Source organism: Rhinatrema bivittatum, chromosome 15 (genome assembly GCF_901001135.1).
Source record: "Rhinatrema bivittatum chromosome 15, aRhiBiv1.1, whole genome shotgun sequence".
Classification (NCBI taxonomy): Eukaryota; Metazoa; Chordata; class Amphibia; order Gymnophiona; family Rhinatrematidae; genus Rhinatrema; species Rhinatrema bivittatum.
The window spans coordinates 59545583-59569950 of NC_042629.1; the positions used below are offsets into that span (position 1 = coordinate 59545583).

The window sequence follows — 24368 nt, forward strand, 5'->3', positions numbered from 1 at the left end:
AACATTATTTAACCAAAAGGTTCTTGACATGACAGAAAAAAATATAATGAAAATTAAAAAAAAAAGTTCATGATTGTAATTTAGTTGCTAATGTATTACTGAATTACAATCAGTGTAAAAGGCAGATCTCCTTTGAGTCCCGTAAGAAAGGGGAGAGATGAACATAGGTAACATAATAAAAAAACATAGTAATGACAGCAGATAAAGATCAAATAAAACAGATATACACACACACACACACACACACAAAGGCACAGTTTTGATTGATTATTATTAATTGAAAGAAAAATGTCTGATCAAAGCAATTCCTGTCTAATATTTGGGGGGAAATCTTTTTTTCCCTAGAATTTATTGGGGAGCCAAGAATGATCATACTATATATAATGTATTTCATTTCAAGAAATCAGACAATAAAGATTGAAGTAAATAAATCTCCTTCCACATGAAACAGAAAAGATACACTCTTAGTACACCTCAAAACCTACCAACCTTACTCATACAAATGTGAACTTCATCTCCTCCCAACCAAGTTGCCAAAAACCTTGCAACATCTCCCATTTCTGGTTAGCAGCTGTTTCACTGGGACAGATGAAATGAAGAGATCCCGGTTTCCTAGTATTTGTCTGAGGAGGAAAAGTGGCTTTTCCAGCTCTATTTCTCCATTATCATGGCTATCTATATTTTGCCATCTTACTAGAAATCTAAACATCTCTTGAAAATGGAGTTCTTTCATGCTTTATTGAAAGTGTAACTGTGATCAGACACATTCCTATGCAGGTTTATAACATCTTTAGGACAGGTCTTCAGGGTTTCCAGCTGTTGTAGAAGAAATTCTTAACAGATGTGCACTGTAAGCAACAAAATGCAACAGAACTCTCTTCTCTCCACCTATCAACTATAAATTTCTGTATGTAAACATGATAAATGATTGCTGCTACTAAACTTGTTCAACCTCCTTTTTTCTTTTTTTTTTTCCTTTTTTTTTTTTTTTATTAAATATAAAATCTGACATATTTCCTTGAAGTCTGAAGTCCAGTGCAATCTGCTTTAACCTGACATAAGGCATTCATGAGGCAGTCATTTCAGATCACGCAGCTGCATTCTAGAAGACTGGAGTAGATGTTAGATCCAACATCCATCTTTTTGTTGTAATGCCCTGGCACATCAAACTGCTTGGACCTTCTGATCACTACTGCTGTCAATAGTCATTGCAAGCATTAATGTCCAAGGAGACCAGTCCCTGAGAGAACAAAATTCAAATTATTACATGTTCTAGGAAAGAGAAAAGCAATATTCTGAACATTTTTAATAGTGATGTTTTTCAAAACATATTAAATCAAATATAAAGTTTTAATCAACAAATTAGTACAAATATCATAGTCATAAATCTTAAATTATACAAATATCCTAAATAGTATTAAATACAAATGCAAAAAAACAATGATAAACACACAAAAAATCATAAACACAGAAAGAGCCCACACATACTCAAACCAGAGACACAAACAAATATTACATATAAGACAACATCCAAAAAACAAACACACTCCTTAAAAAGACTTGCACTGCATGTGGGTCCACAAAAACTAGCAAAGGATCAATTGGATGGTAATTCCAAAACCTTTTTCTTTTGAAGAGGAATCCAGACTACAAAAACAGAACGAACTTCTTCAGATTAACAAACAGCCATAAACCAAGTCCAGCCAATTTAGGTCTCTTTAAAAAGTCTTTAGAGAGATATACACAGCACAAGCAAAAAAAAAAAAAAACAAGACACGAACTGTATACACGTTTAAAGCCAGAACATCAAGAAGGGATATAAGCAGTGATTAAGTCAACCCCATAAATTCAAATATGGGACATGAAATGGAGATAAAAGCAGAGGCTGAAGGATCTGACATGTTTCACAAACAGCTTCTTCAGGGGTATTTACACTGCATGAAAGATATTGCATCTCTAAAGGGCCTTGAATGTTTGTTCACAAGCGGTATGTGAAAAAACAGGAGAGGAAGGAACATGGAGGACAATAATGACCCAAAACAAGACACACTTTGGAGATGCAATCGTTTTTAAGCAGTAGAAATACCTCTCTCAGAGTCAAGTAGAATAGCATTCCTCACACACGGGGAATCCCGAGAAACAGGCTGTCCTGAACAAAAAAAGGGAAAAACCACAACTCAAAACAGTGCCAGTGAGCAAGACTGTTTTTGATGGTGACAGGTCATCATAACTTTCCTTATTTTTATATGGCAGTCAAGAATCAAAATAATGGGCCTTAGAGGGATGACGTTGGATTCTACACCTTAAAGAGTCGCCATGGGACAGACTGGCCAAAACCGTCAGGTCAGAAGCCCCTGTAGAAAACAGTAGTGAGATGTGAGTGTGTGTAGAGAACTCCATGCCACAGCTTTACAGATCTCTTCCATGGAGGCTGATTCTCAGAAGTGCTACCCACTGCCACCATGGCTCTAACATTGGGAGCCTTGACATGCCCTGCCATATCGAGGCCTGCCTGGGTGTAACAGGAGATATAATTTGCTAGTCAAAAAGAACTAGAGTGCTTGGCTATGGCAATTCCTGGTTTACTGGCGTCAAACAAAACAAAAAAACTGGGTAGATTAAGGAGTTCAGTCCACGCAATATAAAAGGCTATAGCTCCCCTTACAATCTAAATGTCCATGCACCTTTGTAGACTCAGATACAAATGTAAGCAGGAATCCTCCTCTCCCACAACCACTTCCCTCCACATCTACCCCAAGCATGCCAACAATCTGCCACACTGACAGCTGTCTCCATCATCTCTATCAGGCTACTCTAGGTTCCATCTCCAACACAGTCTCCCTTTAAGGTCAACACCCAAGCCAACACCCTTGCTCCTCACCTTTTGAATTCTGCAATAATCCCCATACACAGGCTCTCCTCCATATTCTATTAAATTCTGCAATAAACCCCACAACTACCATGGTTATTGAAGAGGATGATATAAAAAATACAGACTCGCCATGCTCATAGAAGTTCTGGTCCTAACATTCAGATTGCCCAGTCCTCTTGGAGGCCTAATACTGTTGTACTACTGCTGTATAGGTTGTAACTCCACATCTTGAACTGTCTAACATGAGCTTAGAGACCGGTTCTCTCTGCTTACTCAAGAAGTGCATAAATATTTGACTATCTTCAGAACAATAACTATTTTCTTGAAAATCCATGTTCTTAAAACCTCAAAAAAAAAAAAAAATCAAATCAGGAGAAACATTATCTCCCAGAAGTTGATATAGGATCTGGTTTTCTGGAGGGAAGAGAGATGCTGGTAGAAAGCTATTCTGGGTGACCTTGCCCAATTTGGATATTAGAACAATCTGAGCATCTGGAATACAGGAGAGTTAAGCTACAGATTAAATGGGAATAAGATTATCATCAGGCTGAGAAACTCAGTTCCTCCACATATATATTACCATAGAGGTTTTGAGTGGCTTAATATCACTGTGATCTCATTCATTGGGTTTGAAACCTGTGAAGATTTGCCTCAGGTGTCATATTGCGCTGCAGCTACCATGAGACCTTGATTCATCAACATATACTTTGATGTCGTCGACTCTAAATTATTTTCCCCATGAAGCTCAGGATGTCCTGAATTTTTGCATTCAGACAATAAACCTTGCCTTAAATTTTGTCTAGCAGAACTCCTATAATCTCCAATTGTGGTCAGCTGAGATGAAAACTTGGCATGACTGATCATGAACCAAGAGACCCTATTATTTGGACATAATGACATAGTAGATGGCAGCAAAAAAAACCATCCGGATCAACCCATTTGCCTAGTTATTCTGTCCATATAGCTAAGGGTTAATGCTTCACTTTCTCACATGTATTTTGGGTCTCTGTAATCCATATGTATGAGTGCACTTTTTTTATTGCATTAAATGTCAGTTGCCACTACTCCTCAAGCTTTCTTCTATATAGTAAATGACAACAGAAAAAGACCATTTGGCCCAGCCAATATGGATAGGGGTTCACAATGACCTCTTTGCCTGTGCCATGCAAGTTTTCTTAAATCAGCCAATTGTATTCCCAAAACAGGACATGATACTGCTCTAATTTACTAAATAATTCAATTTTTTTCAGTCAGAGTGATAAATTATATAATTTTAATTTTTGATGTGGGTGGGAATGAAGAGATAATTCAGATAAACATTTTCTGACTATATCTTAAAGGAGCTTATTCTCTCTGAACCAAAAAAAATGGAACAGCAGCAGCAAATCATTATAGTCATTTTTCTATCTGTGCTGGAACTGAGAAATACAGGCCTGCAGAAGAGAATGTCTAAGTTGTAAAACATAACCTTGGCACGGCTGCCACACTGTCAACATTAACTCTACTTGGAACAAAGAGCATTGGTCTTGACTGGAGGTCTCTTATCGCTAATGGCAGTTTGAAACTATTCAGTTCTCTATGCTAACATGAATGCTTCACTTTTATAAAAAAAATGTAAAATTCCCAATCAGAGAGCTGTGCTTGGCCCTCATCCATATGTAATGATTGTGCAGGCATTATGCAAATTCACTGCTATAAAAGTGAGTGAAACAAAGAACTGGGATTTGCGCCAAGATTCCCACATCCAAGAGAACATACCATTCAACAGCTCTCACCAATATCATCGGACAATACTCTTGGGATCAAAAGAAACCAGTCTGATCAAAGATACCTGCACTCAACGAAGCTTTCCTATCTTGCAGACTAAAGAGCACAGATGCAGATGTCTTCACACAGAGAGAAACTACCCATTTCCTTCAGCTGTGGTTTGCCAGTGTGGTGAGAAGAAAAACTTAATTAAGAGGTCTGAAGTTACCTTTAGTTTGGGGTAGATATCTGTGATTGCTCTGAATTAAATATATTCAAACTTGTGGTCAATAAACTGTAGTGCTACTTTAGAAACTGTGATACAGCCTCTAATTTTCTAAGCTACCTAAACGTTTGTTATATCAATTATATTTTAATAGATAAAACTCTCAATAAAACCTCTAACGTTAGACAAACTGTATGAGTCCTTGTCCTGATCGATCCTACCTTCAGTAATTAAATTCATAAATACTGTGCATTATACAGTTGGAGGTTCCAATCAATAATCACTATTCCCTAAAGGAGGGGGAGAGGAGGTTGCTTATAACCAAACATGCATAATGGTTTACCTTTAAATCCTTCTTCAGGCATACAAACTGAAAAAGAAACCCACAATTAAAGAAAGAACTGTAATTAGGTATGAACACCACCATACTGCAGACTGCAATTGTACTAAAGTTGGATAATCACAAAAACATAGCAAATAACAGAAATCTATTTAAGTCCATTAAGACCAGAACAGATAGTCAATAGTGTGTATATATATATATATATATATATATATATATATTTTTTTTATTTTTTTTTTTAATGAATTCAAGATTCTCCCCAATTTTCTCCTTTATATTTTACTATTTTCTTATATTCTGATTCTTGTATGGTATGCTGAATTCAGGAATTATTTCTGAATATCCAAACAAAACCTCTGGAATACTGCTCCCCTCAAAATGACTAAATTAACAGTACAAGTAAACAAATAGCCATGGCAAGATAAGCATTTCAAAATTCAATGAATCTGAGTGAAACAAACTTTTAGGTATCTTGGATTCTAAACATCTAATCAATGTACAGGCAAACCTTTAAATCTAATCTGCATCTAGATGAGCCGATGTGTAGTAACTTACAGACCTGAAGCTAACACTAACAGCAGCCTCCATTTTTTCAGAAAAGGTTGACTCAGTCCTAATTACACCCCACTACAAATGTAAAATTCTATTTGTAAATTCCCTAAGAAAAGCAGGATTTTAAGTCCATGCATACAGTGGGGTCAAAATAGTGGCATTACTTACCTGTAACAGGGGTTCTCCAAAGACAGCAGGACATCAGTCTTCATACATAGGTGAAATCATCAGATGGAGCCCGGCACAGAACTTGACATTAAAGTTTCTAGACACTTTGAACATGTCCCAAAGTATATGGACAGCCCTGACCACTCCCTGTATGCTATGCAGGGCCCCTCAGTCCATGAAATGGGAGAGTTTTGTGAAGACAGCCACTTTTTGTCCTCTAAGAGCTCCCCATTAAAGGTAACTCACTCCATTTACTCAAACAGGTTAGCATTCCTTACACATGAAGAAACCCAAGCTACAAGCAAACAAAAAGGAAAACCTAACCCCCAAAACAGTGCCAATGGGCAAGACTACTTTTGTGATAACAGGTCATCGTAACATTTTCTGGTTTTTTTTTTTCAATATGGCATGCTAGAACCAAAATAACAAGTCCTAGGATGGATGGAGTTGGATTCTACATATCAAAGTCTGCACGACAGACTGTCCAACACGCCTGTCATATTGGAAACCCCTGTTAAAACAGTAGCAAGATGTTAAGGTGTTGAAAGAACTCCATGTCATAGTTTCAGACGATTATGTCAGGGCTATCACATCACCAGCTTTAACACTGAGAGTCCTAAATCTCTTGGCCTTCTTGAGGAAAAACTCGACTGATGAGGTAGCTGCTACTTCTTGAATCCAAGAGCCTGGACATGATAATCGCATCTGCCTCCTTATCAACAGAAGCCGCAGCTGGGTCTCCTGGCAGATCTCTTGACTGGTACTACTATGATATTCCGAGAGATATCCACAAATTGGTCCTAAACTCTCCTCTCCTGTAATTCAAATGTTAATGGCATTTGTCATTCTCTTCACACTCCCAGAACTATCCTGTCTAAACTCCATGGGTATGATGGGGCATGGATCGAGATCTGACCTGGTAGCAGGTAATGCCCCAGTGAGGATCTCACTTGCCTATAGAAGTCAGCCCAAACATCTATGCACTGGGGGAACTTCCCCTGCCAATGTGCTGAAAAGATGCACCAGTGCATGGGTAGCCAATGTCCATTCCCATCAGCGCAGTGGTGCTAGAAGGGACTGGATGTTAAAACTTCATTGACACAGATGTCTAACCCTGTGTACTGATGCTCTACTCAACCGCGCTACAGGGCCTCCTGGAGCTTGCTGCCCAGCTCCTCCTTGAAAACTGCAATGTCAGCACAGACAGAGATAGGAAGGGAGGCCACAATTTCCTGGGCACCAGAAGCAACTAGGTCACTTGGATCTTTGGAGATGGAAGCGAGTCCCAGGACTGTGGCAAGGATGAGCTCCTCTCCTCATGGGAAACACTTGGGGGGGATTCATGGGTGCCGCCACAATGTCCCCTTCTCCTGGCACTGTTTTATCAACCCAATGTTGATGCCTTTTAATCCTTCCTGGTAATTTCAATGTACTATCAACGGCCAGTGCAGCTCCTGGTTCCCTCAAAGTCAATGCCTATTAGCTGGGCTAAAGTCTTCCGAAGAGCATCTTTGAGCTCTCACCAGGAACAATGTCCTTTAAGAGTCATAGCCTCACTGATGGAACATCCTGAGATGTCTTGACTAACTCCCAGGCAAAGCAACAATCTATTTAGAACATTTAGTCAATTATAAACAGAAGATAAATACATGTGACCATGTAGGAGGGACTTACCTAAGCCACCAGCAAGGCATCAGATGAAAAAGAGTCAAATAACTACTTGATGGTGGGACGAAAAATATCACTGATGCCACTCTAGAGCACAAAATCTAGTGCACCATGCAGCCGATAGAAAAATAATGGACTAAAAACTGATTAAAAAGCCTACCTAGATGATTAGAGGGTGAAAACCAACCCTCAAGGTCCTGTGAGAAATAGCTCCTGCAGCTCCAGAAAACTTTCACTGCAGCAGCTTTGAAAGAGAAAAATGAACCATGATTTGTAGGCTCTATGGAAAAGATAAGGCTGAGGGACCCCGCAGAAGAAGCAGAAGAATAGTTAGGGCATGCTCAAAGCTTCTAGAAACTGATAACAAAATTCAGTGCCAGGCTCCCTCTGATTATGTCACCCATTTGTGAGGATTTTCATTCTGCTAGTCTTTGGAGAAAGGACTGGATCAGCCTCTGCTAAAAAAAAGTGGTGCCCATTAGTAGTCCTACCTGAACAAAGTTAGCAGTCCTCTCCTCTACTCCCTCTGTAAATCACTCTTTTCCTCACTATATGTTGTAAAACTGTCAAAAAAGCCATACTGTTTCTTTATACTCCATCATGCCTGACACCTGAAATAAAAACATATTTCAAACCCTGTTGACTTTCTGCCTGTGCTTTTTTTTTTTTAATGTAAAATCAAAAACAGACCTCACACAAGTGGGCAGAAAATAGGAGCAGCTTTAATAATGGCATGCACCAAACTGCAAGATCTATTATTCCTGTTTACAACAGGGAATTTCATTTTGCCTGCTGTGAAAGGAAGTGCTCACTGTGTTTGCCTATTATCAGTATTAATGCTTTTACTATTTTCCCACCCACTTGTATATGGTCCGTTTGTGAATTTTGATTCCTGGAGTTTGGGATTTGGAACACATGTGATTTTGATTGACATTATTCTTCCTCATTGACTTTTTTGTTTCTTTCTGTCTCTTGTGCTTTTTACCACTTCTTTCTTCCTCTCTTCAGTTTTTTCAAGGCAAATCAGAAGCTGTTTTCACTAGTCATTTCACCTTCTTCTGTACAACCAGAAAATGAGAGGCTACCACATCCAACCCCCTTTTAGCTGTTCGACATTTAAGTGCAGTCATTACTATGGTCGCATGCTGTATGGGGAAAAAAGGTAACTAAAAGCATCCAAGCAGTTAAATTGGCTCTGCTCTTGGTTAAGGCCCATTTAGTGTTTCCACATGGTTGATTTGGGATTAGGATTGACTTTGAGACTACCTTGTTGGTGGTGGCTAGGAATACTAAGAAAGTATTATGTATTGGCTAGAAAGCAGAGTTGCTTACCTGTAACAGGTGTTCTCCCAGGACAGCAGGATGTAGTCCTCACATGTGGGTGATGTCACTGGACGGAGCCCTATCACGGAAAACTTTTCTGTCAAAGTTTCTAGAACTTTTGACTGGCACACTGAGCATGCCCAGCATGCCATGATCCCTGCAGCCACAGGGGTCTCCCTTCAGTCTCGTTTGTAGCAAAAGATGCGAGCTAAAAAATAAAATAATAAAACGTTTCAGACCCAACTCTGCGCCATGGCGGGTGGGTTTCGTGAGGACTACATCCTGCTGTCCTGGGAGAACACCTATTACAGGTAAGCAACTCTGCCTTCTCCCAGGACAAGCAGGATGGTAGTCCTCACATGTGGGTAATTAGCAAGCTACAGGCGGACTCATATTTGTGTGGATCAACAGCGTACAACTTGTGCAACAGGCACAACAACTGGTGTACTGTTGGGAAAAATCAGGCAGCATGAAAATCACAGCAGACTGGATGTGGAATGAGTTGGGATTATACTGGAACTAAGTTCTTCAAGATGGATTGGTCAAAGGCAGAGTCTTGACGTCCTTCCTTGTCCAGGCAAAAATGTGCTGTAAATGTGTGAAGAGAGCTCCATGTTGCAGCTTTGCAGATGTCAGCAATCAATACTGAACGATAGTGTAACTACTTAGGTTGCCATGGCTCTTACTGAATGCGCCTTCACTCATCCCTGAAGAGGAAGGCCTGCTTTTCATAGCAGAATTCAAAACAGTCTACTAGCCAGTTGGAGAGTTTGTTTGCCCACTGCAACTCCTAGTCTGTTTTTGTCAAAAGAAACAGAGTTGGATGGATTTCCTGTGGAATGCAGTGCAGTCTAGGTAAAATGCAAGTGACGTTTACAAACCAAGGTGTGCAAAACTCTTGCCCTGGTGAGAGCGAGTCTATAGTCTTGCCCACCTTTTGGGAAAAAGGTGGGCAAGACTATAGACTGATTCAAGTGGAAGTCAGTAACCACCATGGGAAGGAATTTAGGGTGAGTACGTAGGACCACTCGGTCATGTAGGAACTTTGTATAGGGTGAGTATGTGACAAGTGCTTGTAACTCACTAACCCTTCGAGCAGATGTAATTTCTACTAGGAAGAGAACTTTCCATGTAAGAAATCTAACATCGCAGGAGTGCAAAGGCTCAAACAGGGAGCGCATGAGCCTTGTAAGTACTACATTTAGGTCCCATTCAGTGACTGGTGGCCGTAGAGGGGGCTTGAGATGTAGTAGGCCCCTCAAAAATCTTCTCACAAGGGGTTGAGCTGTTACCGGGGCATCCCCAACTCCTTTGTGATACGCTGAGATAGCACTCAGGTGTACTCTCACCGAAGAAGTCTGGAGACCAGAGTCTGAAAGGTGCCAGAGACAGTCTAATAGAGATGGCATGGGGCAGGAAAAGGGGTCAATACCTTTTTGCGTGCACCACGTGGTGAATCTTTTCCACTTAGAACGATAGGATTTTCTTGTGGAATGCTTTCGTGAGGCTACAAGCACTTGAAGGACATCAGTTGAAAGGTTGAGCAGTTGTAGGATCAAGCTTTCAACATCCAGGCTGTGAGGGATAGGGTCTGAAGGTTTGGATGGCGCAACATGCTTTGGTTCTGAGTTATGAGAGTGAGCGCTGTGCTCAGGTGAATGGGTTCTCTGATCAAAGCAACGTCTCTGATTACGCAAGTCTCGATAAGTATGGGAAACCATACTTGTCGAGGCCAAGACGGGGCTATGAGTATCACTGACCCTTTGTCCTGTTGTAGCTTCAAGAGGGTTTTGGCTATCAGCAGTATCAGGGATACACGAATAGAAGGCCTGTGTTCCAGGTGTGAGCAAAGGCGTCCATGGCTAACTTGTTTTGTTGCCTATATAGGGAGCAGAATCTGTCCACTTTGTGATTCAGTTCGGATGCAAAGAGGTCTATTGTTGGTTGACCCCAGCGTTGGAAGATTCTGGTTGTTACCACAGGATCCAGAGACCACTTGTGGGAACTGTCGACTGAGGCGATCTGCTACCATGTTCTGCATGCCTGCCAGATAAGTGGCCCGTAGCTACATGGAGTGTGCAAGGGCCCAGGCCCCGATTTGTGCGGCTTCTTGGCAGAGGAGATAAGAGCCTGTGCCGCCCTGCTTGTTCAAGTACCACATTGCAACTGTGTTTTCTGTTTGTATAAGTACAGTCTTGTGTGAAAGGCAGTCCTTGAACGCGTAAATAGCATAACGTATAGCTCGAAGCTCTAGGAAGTTGATCTGAAACGTTGCTTCGAGCTGTGTCCAAGTACCTTGATTTTGAAGATTGTTCACACGAGCTCCTCAACCCAAGTTGGATGCATCTGGGCTCAAAGTTATTTGCAGAACTGGTTGCTGAAAGGGTAGACCTGTTAGCAAGTTGACTTTGTTCATCCACCAGAGAAGCGATAAACGTAACTGGTGGGTTACTTGAATCTGGAATGAAAGTGATTGAATGGCTTGGAGCCACTAAGACTTCAAAGTCCACCAAGTTATTCTCATGGCCAGTCTGGCCATAGGAGTGACGTGGACCGTGGAAGCCATGTGTCCCAGCAACTTTAAGAATTGAGGGGCTGAGGCTGTTTTCTTTGTGCGCATAATTACAGCTAGTCTGGAGTGCGTGTCTGCGTGGTCATTGGGCAGGAAGGCCTTTGCCACTGTGGTGTCCAAATCTGCTCTGATGAAAGTCAGGAGGTGAGAAGGAGTCAGCTGAGATTTTTGGTAGTTGATGAGAAATCCCAGAGAGTGTAGCAGATTGATAGAGAGCTTGAGAGTGTCAAGAGCTCCTTGCTTGGATTGGCTCTTGATGAGCCAGTCGTCCAGGTAAGGTAAGACGTGCATGTTTTTCTTGCATAGATGGGCCGCAGCCACTGCTAGGCACTTTGTAAATACACTGGGTACCGAGGCAAGTCCAAAAGGCAGGACCTGGTACTGAAAGTGTTTATGTCCCACTAGGAAACGCAGGTACTTGCGGTGACGAAGGGATATTGGAATGAGAGCATAAGCGTCTTGAAGATCCAGAGAACAGAGCCAATCTCCTTTTCACAGAAGGGGAAGCATGGCGCCCAAGGACACCATCCTGAACTTTTCTTTTTGAAGAAATTTGTTGAGATTGCGGAGGTCTAAGATGGGGCGGAGGCCGCCTGATTTCTTTGGAAGGAGAAAATAGCGGGAGTAGAATCCTCTGCCCTGCTGTGCCCGGGGCACAGGTTCCACAGCCCTGGCGCCCAAGAAGGGTGGACAGTTCTGACTCTAGAAGACTTGCTTGATCTTTGTGTATCCACAGCGGATTGTGTGGCGAGTCTGGGGGTACCATGAGAAAATTTAGATGGTATCCGTGGGTTATGATGGATATCACTCATTGGTCTGTGGTAATGTTGAGCCAGTTGGTTATGAAATGGTGAATTTGACCTCCTACTGGCAAAAGTAAATCTGGATTTGTGGAAAAGATGTTGTTCTCTGAATAGGTTTCAAAATCCAGAGGCTTGGCCTGTTTGTGGTTGTGGCTGAGGCCTGGATGTCTTGGGCTGTCGAGGATGTGCTCTCTGAGATGGCCTCGCGCGAGATGCAGGTGGGTATTTGTTTTTTGTATACCGACATTCGATCGAGATATCACATCAGTTCACATATAAACTGAACAGTAAATAAGGCATGGGATGTTGATTTTTACAGTATAACTTAGAATGGTTAGTATTTTACAATATGATTTGGAGCATTTAACTGTTTACAGTGTGATTTAGAACATATAGAACGGTTAACAGGGAACTAAATATTACACTTGCGCGAAGGGAAATGGGTGGCTTGCATGTCGGAGACAAGGCTTAGATGGGAGATACATTCATGGGAAATACATTTGTGGAAGATTTGTGGGTGATAAAATTGTTTCCTAGGGTCCCTTCTAGTGGATCTTCTTGCAGAAGGGGCCTTGGTAGTTACCATTGATAATTGCCGCAGGGTCTCATTGTGGTCTTTTAATTGAGCCACTGCATCTTGTATCTTGTCACCAAATAGGTTTTCACCGGTGCACAGCAGATCGGCAAGTTTGTCTTGGATCAGAGGCTTTTAGCCAAGCCCACCTCCTGGCGCTGATTCCTGTTGCTGACATGCTTAAGAAGCACGAACCTCATGTTTCCCAGGCTCAAGGCCTTTTTGTAGTATGGTATTGAGACTATCTTGCTGCTGTTGGGGAAGCAAGTCAGCTATTCCCTGAACCTGCTTCCAAAGATTCCTTTGATACAGTGTCATGTAAAGTTGGTATGCAGCTATGTGTGACCCTAGCATAGAACCTTGAAACATCTTGCGACCCAAGATATCAAGGAATTTTTTGTCCTTGCCAGGAGGTGTTGAAGAGTGTGGTCAGTCTTCTAGCCTTCTTTTGTGCAGACTCAACTACCACCGACTGATGGGGCAGTTTTGGTTTTTGGAATCCAGGAATATGTTGGACCAGATAAGTTGCATCTGTCTTCTTATTCACTGGCTGAACAGCACAAGGATGCACCCAGAGACGATGTTGCAGATCTACTAGTACTTCGTGTATCGGAATAGCCATCATTTCTTTCGGTGCATCCACAAACTGGAGAACCTGAAATGTATTGTGGCGTGTGTCCTCCTCTGTAATGAGTTCAAAGGGAATTGTGTCTGACATTTCCCTAACAAAATTGGCAAAGGAGAGATCTTCTGGGGGAGATTTTCTCTTTTCCTCTGGAAGAGATGGTTCTGATAAGATATCCTCCATGGATGTGTCGGTGTCAACATCTTCCCATGTGTCAGAAAAGGTCTCGTCGAGATCCTGAAGGAGGGAAGAAGATTGGTACGGTAGGACGGGTTGGCACCGATGGATCCTTCGATGGCCTTGATGGAAGATGCGGTGGCACCAATACGGGTTTCGGTGGCACCGGAAGCATCGACGGAAAACAAGGGCCTCTTGGTCCCGAGAGCCCTGATGGACCAGGCATCCATGACAGAGGACTGGAATCTATGCCTTTGTCGTCTCAGGACCCTGGAATGGGAATTGGGGCTTTCAGAGGCTTTGCAGATTGCTTTGGCATCGGTGGCCTGGGTTGTGTTGGAAGGGCACCGATGAGTGTATCCAGCCTGGTTAGCAATGGTGCAAATATCGATGACTCCAGTGTCGATATGGGGGCTGGCATCAATGGCTGTAGGTCTCGGAGAGCATCGAGCACTGCCTGGCGGATGAAACCATCCAGTTCCTCCCTGAAAGCTGGTGTAGATATCGCAGCTACAGGGGTTGGCAGGCTAGGTACTACTGGCACCTTCACAGGGACTTGTGGGGGCTCAGTACCTGGCACAGATATCGGTGGGGATCGCCTTGGTTTTTCGGGTGGAGAGAGTGTTAAGGGCTCCTCTTCCCGTGTCTTCTTCGCAAGCGGCTCAACAGCTGATGCGGTATTAGTGCTGGCACCGGGAGTCGACTCACGTCGGTGCTTCCCTCGGTGCTCAGTCCGGTCTTTCTCCAGCACCAAGGTAGATGATGTAGATGCCTTAGACTGAGTCGGTTGATCACCGCTGCCCTGGTGCTCCCGGGCTAGGTTTGATGACTAATTTCTTCGATGCTCTTGCTGGTGACGATTGGGTAGACGTCGATGGAGTCAACTTGATTTTAAACAGAGTCTCCATCTTGTGGAGGCGAGCCCGCCTACCCTTCAGAGTCATCTGGGCACAACTTGGGCAGTGAGACACGTCGTGTGATGAGCCGAGGCACAGCACACAGACATCATGTGGGTCGGTAATAGACATGGTTCGGGGGCACTCTGGACATTTTCTGAAACCTGTTGCCATAATGGCAGAGGCTGAGGCCCAAAAAACGGTCGATGGCCTGCAGACACCGAAAGAGGTGGGAGCGGGAACCGACTGAGGATAATGAACTTTACTCACCGAGCGATGGAAAACAATCACGATGGGAGACCACTATGAGGGAATCTTTTTTGAAGTAAAATTTAAGTTTATTCCGTGAGGAAAATTGTGTGAGAAATTCTCACAGAGCTCCGAACCACGAGGCAAACTGCAGCGCTGAAAAAAAGAGACTGAAGGGAGACCCCTGTGGCTGCAGGGATCATGGCATGCTGGGCATGCTCAGTGTGCCAGTCAAAAGTTCTAGAAACTTTGACAGAAAAGTTTTCCATGATAGAGCTCCATCCAGTGACGTCACCCACGTAAGGACTGTCATCCTGCTTGTACTGGGAGAATACAATTAACAACCAGTAGATGTATAACTACTACCTGGGGATGGGAGTCACAGAGGAAATTTCCACTTATTCCATATTAATCAATTAGGGGAGGAGGGAAATTGCTTAACATGTCCTGATTAAGCCCTCCAGTACCAACAACGTATATATTCATATCTACTTGTGCCTGTGAGCCCAACACCAACTATATTCACATATTACCACCATTACTTAGAACTGTGCCTGTACTAATCAATTTCTATACAGTGCTTTAGGAGAACTGTAGCACTCAGAAAGCTCCAATAAACATGGGGATCATCACATTTTGAGGCAGCTGATTTCAGCCAGAAACTGCCCCTATTTTCAGTTATTTTACAGGGCTGTAGCACAGAGCTCACAAGCCCTTTATCATGTGCTCATCAGTCGTAAGTTTTAAAATAATATGAATTCTAACTCCGTAAACCCTTCTTACACCACCTAGTGTCTGCAGTCACCAATCCCATCCCTATCCCCCCCCACCGCAAGTATCATCATTGGTAACAGACAGCACCTTCCACACCTACTCAAACTACAGGACAAATCCCACATATTTCCCAGGAGTGCAGCCCTGATCATGGCACTACTGTGAAACACATGATACAAGAAGATACAAGAAGCTTGAGGCTGTAGTCTGGAAATCCTATGAAGTTATCCAGAAAGCAACTACATGAGAAAATTCTGCCATGTGCCTTCTCAGATTTCTTGAAACAATATGCTTCAGCAGATACCATCAGGGATCTGTTGCTGGGAAAAGTGTAGTGTTTATCTGCACAGAGGGAGGGGGAGGGACATCTTTCAGAGGGAGTTAGGCCTCTTATCACATAGGATCAGTGCGGCTCTCCCTCTAACCCCTCCCCCCCCCCCAACCTCTGGGGAACAGGCAAACTGTTCTCATATTTTCTAATAGAAAGATCAATTTAATCACAGAGCTGTTTTAAATTAAGCGGTGCTATCAGACATGAACTGCATAAGTCTGAGATCACAAGAGGTTACTATGATATCAACTACATACCAGTGATCTTAAATCTGCAGCAGCCACCCCCTACTTACAGTTTGCTAACACAGCATTTTACCCAGCAAGGCTTTAATTAGAAGATCAGCTGCTAAATAATATAACACAAAGGCTTGTACTTTTATTGAGTTCGGAGAGGTAGGGAGGTGCAAGGGAGGGGGACCAGGGAAGGAGGCATGTGTATCTTAGTGGGAGACAACATAGATCCTAATTATGCATTTGGACTATAGAACACACTTAAGGAGAAGGACTTGTAAATGTCCATATGAATATGGTGGGGTAAGTGCATGCAGGGCAAGGTCCCCCACTAGCATCTCCAACCCAACTAAGTATCCTGGACTTGCCATCACAGCAATTTCTTTCCAGCATGTTTTCCATAGAATATATCTGGAAAATGAGCAGAGCTATTTGCCTGCATTAAAAAAAACAACTTTATGAATAACCATCTATTGTAAACTGGTAACAAATGCTTATTGAGCCAGGGGAGGGAATAGAGCTGTAGATATTTTGGATGTTATTATTATTTACAATCTAATGAATCTAAACTCAAACTTAACTTCTCTAGATTTCAAAAGCTCTTGCCCAGGAAGTCATAGAGGGGGCAATTTTTTAAACTGTTGCACTGCTCGAAAGCCAATGGTCTGCAAATTTTCAAAGGGAACTCTTCTCAGAATCTAACCTTTGAAAATTTAGAACCAGCCTGTGCTGCAGGTACTTCCAAATCCAAAGACAAGTAAACAGCATAAAGCATGAATGGGGATTTCAAAATGAAATCCCTGTGCATTGTTTATAGATTCCACCCTCCATCACCCTGCCCATCTGCAGTATAAGTAAAGTATCCATGCTGTGAAAAAGTGCAGGTATTTTTACCCACTAAGGGGAAGAATTTTTCACCTGACAATTTTTAACCAGGGTTTCTATTTAGTTACCCAGATAAAATAATTTTAAAATTGTCCTTCCCGTGATACCATGTGAGCCAGTCTCCCAGAAGGGAGTCTTGACCTGAAGGTAGTGGTGATGTAGTCTGGAGATTAAACAATGGGTTCTTTCCTTCTAGCTATCCCCTGAGAGAATGCACAGGGAAAAAAGTGGGAAGCGCATTCGAAAATAGAAATAATATATGTGTGTAATGGAGTACAATACTATATTTTTGTCACTGTAATATATTGGTTAACTAAAAACACTAGGAAAAGGATAGTGGCAGATTTATGGTTCACATTTCTGCACTGTTGTGCATGCTTTATTTTAAATACTTGTACATTTTTTTTGTTATGGAGAACTATGATTGAGGAATAATTGAAAATGACAAGTTATTTTTTTTCATTTTTTTATGTAGCATGACAAACTAGCAAATTACTTGCAGTATATACTGCTGTTTATGTTTTCTTATAGTTTGATAAGTTATTATAAAAAAATGCATAAACTTATTTGTGCTCAGTTCCTACTAACATGAAAAACAAACCTCAGTCTGACATGAAGTCTTTCCCAAATAACTCAGTACTGAAGGAATTAAATGTTCAGTACTGGCAAACCTGATTCAAGTCATTTTCTTATTTTTTCAAGGGGTTCTAGGTGAGTGTAACTAAGTGAGAAACAAAACCATAATGACTGCTTTCAGTTTCACAGGTGACAATGACCATGTATTACCTGCTTTTTATTGTATTTTCATGTTTTGGGACCTGCTTTGGATTGGACTATGCCCAAAGAAGGCAGTATACAAATATAACATAACAAGCATAAAATGACAAAGACAACATTCCTAAACTGCAGTTGCAATTACCTTGCATGGCATCATCCATGGCTGCATAATCTGCAATTGGTTCATCAGCCTATGAAACAAGAAATACTACATTCAAGATGAGAAACAGTAAATATTGATAGTTAATATTACTGTGCTGATCAGTGCCTATCCTGGTAGTAGTGCTCTCATGCAAGCTCAAAGGAAGTTGCTGGCTAAGAACCCAGAATACATAATAGTGTTCTGTAGGAATTATAGATGTGATATGGTTTTCTAATACTAATAATAACCTACGATGGAACTATGTAAGTATAATTAACACAATTGTAATCCTAACAGTACCAATTAACTTATTAAAATCAGGCAAAGATTTTTACATTATTAACCTTTAACTATAAAGTGCCTGGAATTTTTCTGACTCTAGATGTATATGTTCTATCACTAAACAACTATGTGTGCCTTTCCTGTGGTATATGGACTATTTTTAAAAATTATAAATAGTGCTCCATTTTGTTTTGATTGTATGTGTTATGGCATATGTTAATCAATAATATGGAGAGGGAAAATATATTCCCAAATGTAGTAAAATTGATAAACAAAAATAATTAAATAGATGTGAACGAAGAGACAGGTATCATATATAAAGGTGCCTAAAATGTCAATCAACGGTCTCACGCCCCCAAAGGGCCACAAACAGTATCAGCTCTTATAGCACTATTGAGTATAATCACATACCCATTCTCTTACACATATATCTTTTTTATGATATTATATTTTATTTTTATCTCTTTATCCAATTTTTCTTTATCCAATTTCATTTGTTCATGAAAAATATAAAATGAATCAAATATAAGAGTCATTATATCAAGATTCTAGAAATAATAGCTACTAACCTAAATCTTGAATCTCCAGCAATCATATTGGGAGATTTTAACTTACATGTTGACGACCCCTATCCCTCCACAAACTGTGAAACTTTCCTAAACGCCATGACCGCCATGGGATTCAAGCAGATAATCAACAATCCCACCCACAGAGCAGGACACACTCTGGATCTCATTTTTGTAAACTCAGGCATCTCACACTCAGCACCACCAATATGCAAATCAGTCCCCTGGTCAGATCATGCTTTAATCTCTACCACCTTTTCACTGGCACAATCAAGCATCAAACACGATCCTCAACCTCAATTCACTTACAGAAACCTTTGTTCATCCGATGAACTTCACGAACACCTTGTCCTAGAACTCCCACATATAGACATCTCTACTCCCAACTCTGCTCTCCATTCTTGGTCCAACATCACAGGATCGGCAGCAAATAAACTCTGCCCACTAGCAACAAAAAAACCGAAACTGAATGCCTCCAGAAGACAACCCTGGTTTAACGAACAACTGCAAAAACTCAAACATTCCCTTCGACAAAAAGAAAACAAATGGCGTAAAGCCCCATCACTGACCTCCCTCTCAGCTTACAAACTAGCTCTTCACATATACAAGAGCACAACATTAAAAACAAAAAGGGACTACTACGCTCACAAGATACATCACCTAATCTTCGATTCAAAAGCCCTCTTTACTTACGTCTCGAATTTAACTCAACCCAATTCTCCGGACATTCCACTCAACCAAGCGCACGAAAAAGCTGAGGAGCTGGCCATCTTCTTCAGTAACAAAATTTCCAACCTACAATCATTACTAAAACCGAATACCCTAGCTCCATTCAGCTCATACCACCATCACTCCAAAAACACTACTATACAAGCCTTCGAACCCATTGCTACATCAGAGACCAAGTTAATATTGAAGAGAATGAAACCTTCATCTCATCCATTTGACCAGATCCCTTCCAAACTACTGCTACTAATACCAGATACCATTTCCAAAACCTTGACTGACATTATCAACTGTTCCTTAGCCCAAGGAACTTATCCAGACGACCTGAAAATTGCCTCTATCAAACCTCTATTAAAAAAACCTAATCTAAATCCTAAAGATCCCTCCAACTTCCGTCCAATATCCAACCTCCCTTTTATAGCCAAGGTTACGGAAAAATTAGTCAACACCAGATTATCAGAATACCTCGAAGACCACAATATATTATTCCCCACTCAATACGGCTTCCGAAAATCCTTAAGTACAGAATCTCTTCTCATATCTCTGAAAGATTACCTCATCATGGGCCTCGATAAAGGTCACGCCTATCTGCTGATACTCCTCGACCTATCGGCCGCCTTTGATACCGTGAATCACTCCCTTCTCCTAAATCAACTAGCGAACATCGGAATTACAGGCTCTGCTCTTGCCTGGTTCAAATCATTTTTGGGAAACAGAGGATACAAAGTCAAAATACACAACAAAGAATCTCAGTTCTATCCTTCCACGCTAGGAGTTCCACAGGGCTCCTCTCTTTCCCCCACGCTCTTTAACATTTACCTCCTACCCCTTTGTCAACTATTAACCAATCTGAACCTCAAATACTTTCTTTATGCAGATGACGTCAAGATTGTCATCCCTATCAAAGAATCCCTTGCTAAAACCATCAAATTCTGGGAAAACTGCCTTCAAAATATTGACAACCTCCTCTCCAGTCTAAATCTAATCTTAAATTCTGCAAAAACAGAACTCCTCATAATTTCACCCGAAAACAGTAACCTCACCTCAAATCCACCAACCGGCTTTCAAACTTCACAAGTAAGAGACCTAGGAGCCATCATTGATAATCGACTAAATCTAAAATCATTTATTAATCAAACCACGAAGGACTGCTTTCATAAGCTGCACATCTTAAAAAGAATTAAATCACTTTTCCACTTCCACGATTACAGAACAGTCTTGCAATCAATAATCTTCTCGAAGTTAGATTATTGCAATTCTATTCTATTAGGTCTCCCGTCTTCCCATACTAAACCTCTTCAGATCGTTCAGAACACGGCGGCCAGAATTTTGACAAACACAAGAAGAAGAGACCACATATCTCCGATCCTCAAAGACTTACATTGGCTGCCAGTGCACTATAGAATTTTATATAAATCCATTACCACCATATACAAAGCATTCCATCAACTCTCTCCGCTTAACCTCCAAATCCCATTTAAAAAACATACCTCCACCAGACCTATCAGAGAGTCCTACAGAGATTCACTACAGGTTCCTCCTGCCAAAACCTTTCACCATATGACTCTTAGAGACAGGGCCTTCTCTACTGCAGGACCGACTTCGTGGAACTCCATCCCACCAGAACTGAGACAGGAACCCTGTCTTCCTACATTTAGAAAAAGACTTAAAACCTGGTTATTTATGAAAGCCTTTCCAGATACCAACTGAACTTACTTTCAATTCAAGCAACTCAACTCCGTCAGAGTAATCAACAACCTTGGACAACTCCTTAATGTATTTTTCTTTTTCTAATTTGGCAGGTTGTATTACCTTGGCTATTTCTTTTTTAGCTCATTGTTAATTTCTCTTTCACCTTCTCTACAATCCAAGTTGCATTATGTCCCTGTTTTATTGTAACTGCTATTTTCCTATTCTATCACATGTTAATGTTAAGTGTTTTAAGTATTTATCCTTTTGTCACACCCTGTTTATTGTAAACCGGCATGATGCGACTCCCATCGCGAATGCCGGTATATAAGAAATGCAAATAAATAAAATAAATAAATAAGATACTTAGCTCGATCATAGGCGTATCGATATCCTCACTATTCAGTACTGTATCATAAGTCACAAGTTGCTCCCAACATGGACCATGTTTCGGCTAAAAAATAGCCTTCATCAGGGGATTTTCTTTTTATACAGTTATTACCGCATCGCCACGAGCCCTTCTTATCTCCATACCCTTATGAAGAGCGCAATACAGCTCTTAAGACAGGGTAGAATTTTTAAACCCAAGTTATCAATGGCGCCAAAAAACGCTTTTTTGGCACCATTGATTACAGTCTTAACTGATTTTTATACAGTATGATTTAGTGTATTCTATGGCTTTATTTTTTCCTTTCCAAATATTAATCTACCTATATACCAGCTAGTTTCATTCCAGCCCTTACTACCAGATGTGTAGTCAGATTAACTATTGAAACAAAAAGGTTATTAGCTTTAGCAGAAGAAAAAAAATTAGGATCACAATCCTAAATTCCACCTTCATTTGGGCACTTATATTGGAAGTCTGTGATGGGACTGAACCTATGATTGTACCCCTCTGTCCAATTCAGTTTACAATAGCAGATTAATACTTTCTGAAATAGCAAATGTTGCTTACCTGATGTAACAGGTGTTCTCACAGGACAGCAGGATGTTAGTCCTCACAAATGGGTGACATCGAGGATGGAGCCCACCACGGAAAACTTCTGTCAAAGTTTAAACAGAACTTTGACTGGCCCCTACTGGGCATGCCCAGCAAGGCACTGACCCTGCAGCCAGCAGGGGTCTCCCTTCAGTCTGATTTTCAAAGCTACAGGCAGTGCCTAGAAAGTAAAAACAAAACGAACCCAACACCGCGGGGTGGCGGGCGGGTTTCGTGAGGACTAACATCCTGCTGTCCTGTGAGAACACCTGTTACATCAGGTAAGCAACATTTGCTTTCTCACAGGACAAGCAGGATGGTTGTCCTCACAAATGGGTGAGTACCGAGCTGAGGATGTCCTGACTTGCACCAAATGCACCCAACGACGTGCAACAGGCACTACAAGTGGGGTGGAATTTGGGAAAGGGCATCCGCACCCTACCGGGAAGGTGGAAGGGTGTTGGTACATCAGGTTGGAAAAAGGTTACGCAAGACAGATTGGCCGAAGATGGAGTCCTGTCTTCCAGCTTTGTCCAAACAATAGTGGGCTGCAAAGGTATGGAGAGAACTCCAGGTTGCAGCCCTGCAGATGTCAGGAAGCGGCACCGATCGAAGGTGTGCCACTGACGTAGCCATGGCCCTCACAGAGTGTGCTTTGACACGGTCTTGGAAAGGAATGCCAGCCTGCTCATAGCAGAAAGAAATGCAGTCCGCCAACCAGGAGGAAAGAGCCTGCTTACCCACAGGTTGTCCTAACTTGTTAGGATGGAAAGAGACGAATAATTGAGTGCTCTTCCTGTGAGAAACTGTACGGTCTAGGTAAAAGGCTAGAGCTCGTTTACAGTCTAGGGTATGCAGGGTCTGTTCTCCAGAGTTGGAGTGGGGCCTGGGAAAAAAGATAGGTAGTATGATGGATTGATTAATATGAAACTCAGAAACTACCTTAGGTAAAAATTTAGGGTGAGTGCGGAGTACCGCCCTGTCTTGCAGGAGCTTAGTGTAAGGCGGATAGGTAACTAGGGCCTGTAACTCACTAACCCTGCGAGCTGAAGTGATAGCCAAAAGGAATAACACTTTCCATGTGAGATACTTTAACTCACAGGAGTGCAGAGGTTCGAAAGGAGGTTTCATTAGACGACCAAGAACCAGATTAAGGTCCCAGGATGGGGCCGGAGGTCGTAAGGGTGGCTTCAGATGGAGCAAGCCTTTAAGAAAACGTGTTACTAGAGGTTGTACTGAAATAGGGACACCCTGTACACCTTTGTGGAAGGCGGCTACCGCACTGACATGCATCCTAATGGAAGAGGTTTTAAGACCTGATTCAGAGAGATGCCATAAATAGTCCAAGAATTCGGAAATTGGACAGGAAAGGGGATCAAGGGACTGAGAAGTGCACCATGATGTGTACCTTTTCCATTTGTATGAGTAAGACTTTCTTGTGGAAGGCTTTCGTGAAGCTATCAGGACTCGAGAAACGGAATCTGAAAGGTTGAAAGGTTGAAGAACTAACCTTTCAACATCCATGCCGTCAGGGACAAGGCTTGGAGGTTGGGATGGAGGAGGCATCCGTCGTTTTGAGTGAGCAGATGCGGGTCCTTTCCCAGAGGAATGTGCCTGCGGATGGAGAGATCCTGGAGTATTGGAAACCATACTTGGCGTGGCCAGTAAGGTGCTATCAGGATCATGGTTCCTCCGTCCTGGCGTAGCTTCACGAGAGTCCTTGACACAAGAGGAAGTGGGGGGAATGCGTAGAGCAGACCGGTTGTCCACTTGAGGGAGAATGCATCTCTCGGCCGAGAGTGCTGGCTCCGAATGAGAGAGCAGTAATCGTCCACTTTGTGGTTCTGAGGGGACGCAAAGAGGTCTATGCGGGGAGAACCCCACTTGTGAAACAGAGAGGTCACTATCAGAGGATCGAGTGACCACTCGTGCGGTCGGAAGACACGGCTCAGCCGGTCTGCCAATACATTGTCTACTCCCGGCAGGTAAGTGGCCCTGAGGTACATAGAGTGGGAGAGGGCTTCCGCCCAGATCTGCGCAGCCTCCTGACACAGAAGGAAGGAGCCTGTGCCTCCCTGCTTGTTTATGTACCACATGGCCACTTGGTTGTCCGTCTGGATTAAGATTATCTGATGAGAGAGATGATCTTTGAAAGTGCGGAGCGCATAGCGGATTGCTCGAAGTTCCAGG

General features: G+C 42.1%; 1 protein-coding gene across 3 annotated transcripts in view; it reads right to left on the reverse strand.

The window, feature by feature from the left end:
• Positions 1 to 943: 943 nt before the first annotated feature.
• USP48 (ubiquitin specific peptidase 48) overlaps positions 944 to 24368 on the reverse strand; it is a 148014-nt gene continuing 124589 nt past the window's right edge. For 2 of the 3 annotated variants that reach the window (XM_029578101.1, XM_029578102.1), the window contains exons 25-27: positions 17937 to 17987; positions 5188 to 5214; positions 944 to 1240 (exon numbers count right to left, since the gene is read on the reverse strand). In XM_029578101.1, coding sequence (XP_029433961.1) covers positions 1218 to 1240; positions 5188 to 5214; positions 17937 to 17987 — 101 coding nt within the window. In that variant the 3' untranslated portion in view covers positions 944 to 1217. Of the gene's footprint in view, positions 1241 to 5187; positions 5215 to 7927; positions 8187 to 17936; positions 17988 to 24368 lie in introns of those variants that run through there. The other variant, XM_029578103.1, reaches the window with a different exon arrangement.